This window comes from Cucurbita pepo, chromosome LG06 (assembly GCF_002806865.2).
Source record: "Cucurbita pepo subsp. pepo cultivar mu-cu-16 chromosome LG06, ASM280686v2, whole genome shotgun sequence".
NCBI classification, from domain to species: Eukaryota; Viridiplantae; Streptophyta; class Magnoliopsida; order Cucurbitales; family Cucurbitaceae; genus Cucurbita; species Cucurbita pepo.
In genome coordinates this window covers 2,878,135-2,886,851 of record NC_036643.1, presented here as the reverse complement: position 1 = coordinate 2,886,851, position 8,717 = coordinate 2,878,135, and the positions used below count along the sequence as shown (strand labels likewise).

Below are 8,717 nucleotides of genomic sequence, written 5' to 3'. Positions count from 1 at the left end.
TTTTCACCTCTTTCCCCCACCGTGGCATCCGGTGAAGAAACACGAGGTCCCACTTTCCCATAAGAATGTCCCTTCTGCTTTTGGCGCAAACTCTGATACGCCGAAAGATGCGACACGCGTTCCTAATCCAGTGGTCCCAGATGTATGATACGTGCGCCGCACCGTAGTTTTCCCCCATTTGTATAAAAATTCACCCCAATTAAATAATAATTAATAAATTACAAAATTTTAACAATAAAAAGAAGAAATGGGATGTTTCTCTGTCTAAACGCACCGCTTTTGTATTAGTATTGGGAGCACGATTATAAAGTGAAGTAAGTCACGCGTGGTGGCCCCACTCTTTTCTTGGGTCCACACGTGTGGTCCACATTCTCTCCTCACGTTCTTCCTTTTTTTTTTCTTTTTTTTTTTTAATTCATATTTTGCATTTTCCCCCTTTCTTTAATTGTTGAAAATTGTAATTTGCAAATAATTTATTCAAAAGACGAAATTATAATAACATTAATTTAATATATATATTTATTTATTTAGAAGTTAGAAGGACAACTAGATAGCTTTTGCGTAAGATTATTTTAAAATAATAACCACAGATCAAGTTGCCCTCTTTTGATTTGGAAAATAATAAATATATAAATAGGTAAAGCAAGTAAGAATTTTTTTATTAAAAAAAAAAAGAGAAAAAAATAAAATAGTTGGAAAGGGGTGGGGCCTACCTTTTGCAGCCCACAAATTTTTATATTCATACAGAAAAAAAAAAAACTTAGAGATTAGGATATGCAATTACAAAAGTAATTTTTTGTTTCCTTTTGGTTTTTAATTTGAAGTAAAATAATAATAATAATAGAAAAGCAGCATTTGGTTTGGTCTGCCATTATTATTTGGTTAATGACCCAACAATCAAGGGGGTGGCTGTGTTGCATTTATAATTAGGGTTAATTCAACAAAAATTAGGTGAATTCATATCATAATTATTAATTTTAATATGTATAAACACATAATAATATGTGACATGTTTTTACCATCAAAATTCAACGCTTCATTGTTGGGTTATGAAATCAAATGTTTTAAAGTTCATACCAAATACTCAATTTCACTATGGATAAAATATATATCATCAAATTCAATATTTTGAATTATAAATAAATAAATAAATAAATATATATATATAGTAATGAATAATACTATCACATTTTTTTTTAGTATTTTTAAAAGTTAAAAACCTTTTGAATGGTTAATTTTCAACATCATATTATTTTTTTTTAAAAGAAATTTTTTGCCTAGTAGACGCGTTTTAAAATCGTGAGAACGAAGCATTTTTTATAAGGATATGAGAACAGTGAGACTGAAGGCTATACGTGTCAAAACGGACAATGATGTGGAAATCGTGAGGCTGACGACTATACATAATAGGCTAAAGTAGTCAATGGTGTGAAAATTGTGAGGTTGACGGAATAACGATATGAAAATCGTAAATCTAATAGGTATACATAACCGGTCAAAGTAGATAATATTTGCATAGAAATTTATATTAGTATTTGAGCAGGCGGGTGGATAGCATCTTCAAAAAGGAAGAGAGCGCAGTTTTACGAGTGAAGTGCGGAATGGGGGATTTTAAGATTAATGCGTAAGCTCTGTATGTGTGTTTTCCGTTGGGATTTTTGTTTCCCTCCTCATCCAATCTTTCTTCACAATCAAACCCTTCCCTTTTATATCTCCATTTCTCTTCTCTTCCTTCTTCTTCATTTCCCATTACAGCACTACCACAAACAACTCAAATCCCCATCAATCCTGTCCCTGTTCTTTAAGAAGCTACCATTTGGGGGTCTTTCCACCAGTATGCCCAAACCGTGTCTTATATGACTTGGAGGGAACGGAAACCAGAAGGGTCTCTCTTTCATACTCTGCAAGGTGTTTGTTGTTTTGTCTCTGAGGGAATTTCAAGTGGGGATGATGGCTGTCACTTCCGCCTGCAAGGATTCTGCTACCAAGATCAGCAGCTTGGATAATGGGAAGTATGTCAGGTACACACCTGAGCAAGTCGAAGCTCTTGAGAGGCTCTATTATGAATGCCCAAAACCCAGTTCAATGCGCCGCCAGCAGCTCATTCGGGAGTGCCCAATTCTCTCCGATATCGAACCCAAGCAGATCAAAGTTTGGTTCCAAAACCGGAGGTATTTTCTTCTTTCTAATTGTTTCCGTTCTGGGTTTCAAATGGGTTCCACTTTTGAAAATCGAACACCCAATGTTTTCAATTGTACAGATGTAGAGAGAAGCAGAGGAAGGAGGCATCCCGTTTGCAGACTGTGAACAGGAAGCTGACGGCTATGAATCGACTTCTAATGGAGGAAAATGATAGGTTGCAGAAACAAGTGTCACAGCTTGTGTATGAGAACAGCTATTTTCGTCAACAGACCCAGAATGTAAGAGCTTTCCTCCACGAATTTAATATACTTGCTGATTTGAAGAACATGATCAATGAAAGTTTCTTGTTAGTGGGTAATACAACAATTGTTCATATAATTTGTTCATCCTGCAGGCGACCCTAGCCACCACTGACACAAGTTGTGAGTCTGTGGTGACAAGTGGTCAGCAGAATTTGACTCCGCCGCACCCACCAAAGGATGCCAGTCCCGCAGGGTTAGTAGAATTGGCTGTTCTTCTTCTTCTTCTTCTTCTTCTTCTTCTTGTGCATTGATGCATGCCATTCTTCTTGTCCTGGTGTTACAAATTGTGCTTTCCGTTATGCAGACTGTTGTCCATTGCGGAGGAGACTTTAGCAGAGTTTCTTTCAAAGGCTACTGGAACTGCTGTGGAGTGGGTCCAAATGCCTGGGATGAAGGTTACTTCCTCTTTTTTGCTTTATGCTTCAATCTGTATTAACAAATTAAGCCACAGAAACTTTGCTAATCTTTTAAGCAACATGCCAAACCTTTTGAAAATAATGCTCTGTTGTCTCATACTTTCCTCTGCCAATGTCACATCTCATCTGCCAAAACAGCAAGCTTTATTACATTTGTGTAATGGAGTTGTAAATTTAATGCCACTGCTCAGCAAAGATCATGCGTTGTTTTAAAAATGATATCAACAGGACAAGGAACATAAAATTTCTGACCTTTCTAAACATCTGTTGTGAGCAGCCTGGTCCGGATTCCATTGGAATCGTTGCTATTTCTCATGGTTGCACTGGAGTTGCTGCTCGTGCATGTGGACTTGTGGGTCTTGAACCCACAAGAGTAAGTGCTTCTAAACATAATAAACTTAACTATTTGTCCAATGTAGCATGAAGTTGAGTATATATAANCTTCTAAACATAATAAACTTAACTATTTGTCCAATGTAGCATTTAGTTGAGTATATATAACTTATATTGTTTTGTGAAGGTGGCTGAAATTCTTAAAGATTGGCCTTCTTGGTTTCGCGATTGCCGTGCCGTTGATGTTCTAAATGTCCTATCTACTGGAAATGGAGGAACCATTGAGCTTCTGTACATGCAGGTTGGCTGCTACTAGATGGTAGATTTTTTGTATCAATTTTGCAGACTTTGCAAGAAAAAATAAACGAAGCATGTGTTTATTTGATTCAGCTCTATGCACCTACTACTTTGGCACCTGCTCGTGATTTCTGGCTGCTGCGCTACACATCGATTTTGGAGGATGGTAGTCTTGTGGTATGTGAATACCTCGCATTGGAAATTGCTGGTTGCTTGTGCTGTNGGTAGTCTTGTGGTATGTGAATACCTCGCATTGGAAATTGCTTGTGCTTTTTTGGAGGAGCTAACATGCTTGTATTATGCATTTTAGGTCTGTGAAAGATCTCTTAACAATACTCAGAATGGTCCAAGTATGCCTCCAGTACAGAACTTTGTAAGAGCAGAAATGCTATCAAGTGGGTATTTGATAAGACCTTGTGAAGGCGGTGGATCAATAATCCATATGGTTGATCACATGGACTTAGAAGTATGTGAAACTTCTCTTTATTTAAAGCACACTCATTCTTAGCTTCTGATATTCATATCTATAAATTCACCCATTGTTTACTTGAACATAGCCATGGAGCGTGCCTGAAGTGTTGCGGCCATTATACAAGTCATCTACTCTGCTTGCTCAGAAGAACACAATGGCAGTAAGTCCTTTAAAATTGGAAATTGAAAGTTCAAGTAACTTAGAAGATTATTTCCTCAACATTCCGATAAATTTTCGTTATTTTGGATCAGGCATTACGCTTGTTGAGACAGATTTCACAAGAAGTTTCTCAACCAAATGTTACTGGTTGGGGAAGAAGGCCTGCTGCTCTTCGTGCTCTTAGTCAGAAATTGAGCAGGTAAATACGATGATTATGGCTCGAGAGTACCTGTCTTAGCTTCTTCTTCTTCTTCTTTTAAATTGTGTTTAATGGATTCTTCTGTGCAGAGGTTTCAACGAAGCAGTAAACGGGTTTACAGACGAGGGATGGTCTTTGTTAGAAAATGATGGCATTGATGATGTTACACTTCTTGTAAACATGTCTCATGGCAAGACAATGATGGGTGCAAATATGTCATATTCTAATGGCTTTCCATCTATGAGCAATGCCGTGCTTTGTGCGAAAGCATCGATGTTATTACAGGTAAATATTTTGCTTGCGAGCTGACATCTAGATCATGATCAGGAATTGAAAACGTTCTATTGTTTTTATTTTGTAGAATGTCACTCCAGCAATGCTCATTAGGTTCTTGAGAGAACACCGTTCAGAATGGGCAGACAGCAGTATTGATGCTTACTCAGCTGCAGCAATCAAAACCGGCCAGTGTGGTTTACCAGGGTCTCATGCTGGAACTTTTGGGGGTCAGATTATTCTTCCCTTGGCACAAACAGTTGAGCATGAAGAGGCAAGTATCGTTTATTCTACCGTTTAAACAGAACGATATTGTGGATAAGTGTGTAGCCCCACGTCGGTTGGAGAGGAGAACGAATCATTCCTTATTTGGGTGTGGAAACCTCTCCCTAGTAGACGCGTTTTAAAACCTTGAGGGGAAGCTCGAAAGGAAAAGCCCAAAAGGACAATATCTGCTAGCGGTGGGTTTGAACTGTTACAATAAGATTTTAAAATATTGATTTAAATTTTCTTTCTGGAAACAGTTTATGGAAGTTGTTAAATTCGAAAACATGAGCCACTACAGAGACGATAAACTCATGCCTGGTGACATCTTCCTCCTCCAAGTAAGTAGTATTTTCTTTAAGCTAGAACCTCCCATATTATAAAGCTTGGATGGATACTTATGATGCTCTGCTCCCAGCTTTGCAACGGTGTGGACGAGAATACGGTTGGTACTTCTGCTGAACTCATCTTTGCTCCGATCGACGCCTCTTTTTCCGATGATGCACCAATTCTACCATCTGGCTTCCGCATCATTCCTCTCGATTCTGGCATGGTAAACACGTATATTAAATCTCCTTTTTTTTTCTCCTATTCTTTTCTATTGTATTAATTTTGATATCAAATTTGTACATTTGCTAATGCTGCAGGATGCTTCAAGTCCATACCGCACGCTTGATCTTGCTTCGGCTCTTGACGTTGGACCTGCTGGGAATAGAGCTTCTGGAGACTGTGCTGGTCAATCAGGAAAATCAAAATCTGTGATGACAATTGCATTCCAATTTGTATTTGATGTTCACCTTCAAGATAATGTAGCAGCAATGGCACGGCAGTATGTCCGGAGCATTATAGCGTCTGTTCAGAGGGTGGCGCTGGCTCTTTCGCCTTCGAATTTCGGTCCTCATGCTAACCTTCAGACACCGGCTGGTGCTCCTGAAGCACAAACACTTGCTCTTTGGATCTCTCAAAGCTATAGGTATTCAAATATTGCTTCCCTAATTACAAGCTCCTTGAACTAAAAAATTCATCCGAATTGATAGAACGCGATAAATATCTGAATATCGACGGTGTTCCAGTCTAATTTTATCGACCCGTACAGGTGCTTTATGGGCATGGAATTACTGAAAAATGAAGGACGAGAATCCATTCTCAAATCCCTTTGGCATCACACAGATGCAGTCATGTGCTGCTCTTTGCAGGTATGTTTTAAACTCTCTTTCTTTTAATATTGCAATTTGTTTGCACATGAAGTTATATCCTATTATGAACATGCAGGCCTTGCCAAATTTCACATTCGCTAATCAATCTGGACTCGACATGCTCGAGACGACCTTGGTGGCTCTCCAAGACATTACTTTGGAGAAGATTTTTGATGATAATGGAAAGAAAACTTTAGCCTCAGAGTTCCCACGGATAATGCAGCAGGTAAAGCAAACGAATCCCTTCTTTCCCTACCAACCCAATGATGACCAAATGAATAGAAGCTCTTTAAGTGTATCAAATCATACTGTTTGAATGATCTATGTTCTTTTTGTCAGGGCTTCATTTGTCTTCAAGGGGGTATCTGCTTGTCAAGCATGGGAAGGGCAATATCCTACGACAAAGCTGTGGCATGGAAGGTTTTGAATGAAGAAGAAAACGCTCACTGTATTTGCTTCATGTTTATGAACTGGTCTTTTGTTTGAAACGCTTAGTCAGAACGTAGGAACATGACCATTAGAATAGATCAAATTTTCCTGTAAGTTAGGTTTCAGAAACAGCCAAAATAACCAAGAACTAAATGAGCGAAGCATATTGCCCCTAATGCCTCTTTCCTTATCCTTTGTGGAATCAGTTATGTTCTTTTATATAACTAACATTAAGAAGACAAGTCTTGGTACAATATTACGAAACATCCCGTAACCGATATGGGAGGTTCTGGTTCCGGTTCTTACCCATAAATCTTCTCGAACGGCTATGCCTTCAAGACTTAGAGAGGTTGATTCTTTGTCCTTTAACTTATCATGCTTTGCCTATAAGGAGAAAAGATGAGAACTTTGATCCATCTAATCTCATTATCATATCCTGTAAGTCCACCGCTAACAGATATTGTCTTCTTTTGACTTTACCTTTCGGGCTTTACCTCAAGGTTTTTAAAACGCGTTTGCTAGGGAGAGGTTTCCACATCCTTATAAGGAATGTTTTGTTCCCCTCTCCAACCGACGTGGGATCTCACAATCCACCCCTTTCGGTGCCCAGCGTCCTCGCTGGCACATTGCCCGTTGTCTAGCTCTGATACCATCCCAAGCTCACCGCTAGCAGCTATTGTCCTCTTTAGACTTTTTCTTTTGGGCTTCCCCTCAAGGTTTTTAGAACGTGTCTACTAGGGAGAGATTTCCACGTCCTTGTAAAGAATGCTTCATTCCCCTCTCCAACAATTTGCTAGCGGTGGGGTTGAGCTGTTACACTTATTCCGCGTAAGGTCATTTATAAGGGTAGTCAAAAAGGCAAAACTTTACCTCCCTACTTTTGTCTCTGGTTTCCCGGGTTCAACGTTCAACTGATATTCATTTAAAGACAGAATTGTGGTGGGAGCATCTTGGCATGGAAATGGAGGACAGGGAAGGCCATTTGCCTCGTTTATTCTGCACTCTTCCCAAATTAATGTCAAAGATGAAGCCCTTCTTTCATATAACTTCTTTTCATGCCTATCAATCTCTCTAACCTTCTAATCTCTCTGACCAGTCGTTTGCTGACACACTAAGCATTTGGCCTTTAAGTTCATGATAAAACAAAGATTTCACAGCACTTCTTTTTCTGATATGCAGTCTCTATTCCTTTTCAATTTTGGAACAAGTAGTCTCTTTCAGTGCAGTTTCCTCCCATTCTAAGGCCCTGTCCTGTCAAGACATAATCAATGGAGCTGGACTGAAGCTGAAGCTGAAGAGAAGTTTGATAGCTCTTCTTGGCTCTAAACCTATTCTCTCTGATGTGGGTCACTCAGTTCTCTCACCCACCCACTTCCCACCATCACCATGGTCATTCATGTCATCTTCTTCAACTCAATAGACTGTCCTCTTCCATTAAAACTGAAGAGACTGTTCTTAACTTCGGTTGGAGATGAGTGTCGAAACCTCTCCCTAACAGAAGCGTTTTAAAAACCTTAAGAGAAAGCTCAAAGAGGATAATATTTGCTAGCGATGGGCTTGGGTTGTTACAAATGGTATCAGAGCTAGACACCGAGCGATATGTCAGCAAGGACGCTGGGCCCTAAAAGGGAGTGGATTGGGGATCCCACGTCGATTGGAGAAAGGAACGAGTGTCAGCGAGGACGTTGGGCCTCTAAGGGGGTGGATTGTGAGAGCCCACATCAGTTGGGGAGGAGAATGAAGCTTTCCTTACAAGGGTGTGAAAACCTCTTCCTAGCCGACGTGTTTTAAAAACCTTAAGGGAAAATTCAAAAGAGAGCCGAGAAAGAACAATATCTACTAACCTTGGGCTTGGGCTTGGACTTGGACCGTTAAAGTTTTGTTGTTCATCAAAAGATTATATAATCTAAGCTTCTGTTAGTTGTTTTATGTTGAGAAAGAGGATGATGCAGAAGAGGATATACCATATGATGTCTTTTATCCCTGCACCTCATGGTAATGAATAGTGTCAGTTGGTTGAAGAGAAAAGGATTCAAAAAAGATATAATGATAAAGAAAAGGGCCAGGTGAGTATACATAATATTAGTGCAGGCCTAGCTAGCCTACAACAACACTGTACCTCCATCCTGCTGGGCTGCTTTAGTCAAAAAGTGAGAGAATGAACAAGTACTATTCAATCCTAGAGCGCTATATGTTGTAAGAACAACAAGAGAACCAAACAGGAAACTTTTGATC

At 39.3% G+C, this 8,717-nt stretch overlaps 1 protein-coding gene across 1 annotated transcript; it reads left to right on the top strand.

Annotated features, from left to right (window-relative positions):
- The first annotated feature begins 1,559 nt into the window (after positions 1 to 1,559).
- Positions 1,560 to 6,646, top strand: LOC111796530 (homeobox-leucine zipper protein ATHB-8-like). The gene is made up of 18 exons (XM_023679188.1): positions 1,560 to 2,171; positions 2,261 to 2,420; positions 2,537 to 2,637; positions 2,749 to 2,839; positions 3,138 to 3,233; positions 3,381 to 3,494; positions 3,584 to 3,667; positions 3,801 to 3,956; positions 4,048 to 4,122; positions 4,214 to 4,320; positions 4,410 to 4,605; positions 4,682 to 4,867; positions 5,118 to 5,198; positions 5,276 to 5,410; positions 5,505 to 5,830; positions 5,954 to 6,053; positions 6,130 to 6,279; positions 6,393 to 6,646. The coding sequence occupies exons 1-18, from the start codon at positions 1,948 to 1,950 to the stop codon at positions 6,537 to 6,539; spliced, it is 2,529 nt and encodes an 842-aa protein (XP_023534956.1). The 5' UTR covers positions 1,560 to 1,947; the 3' UTR covers positions 6,540 to 6,646.
- Positions 6,647 to 8,717: the final 2,071 nt, after the last annotated feature.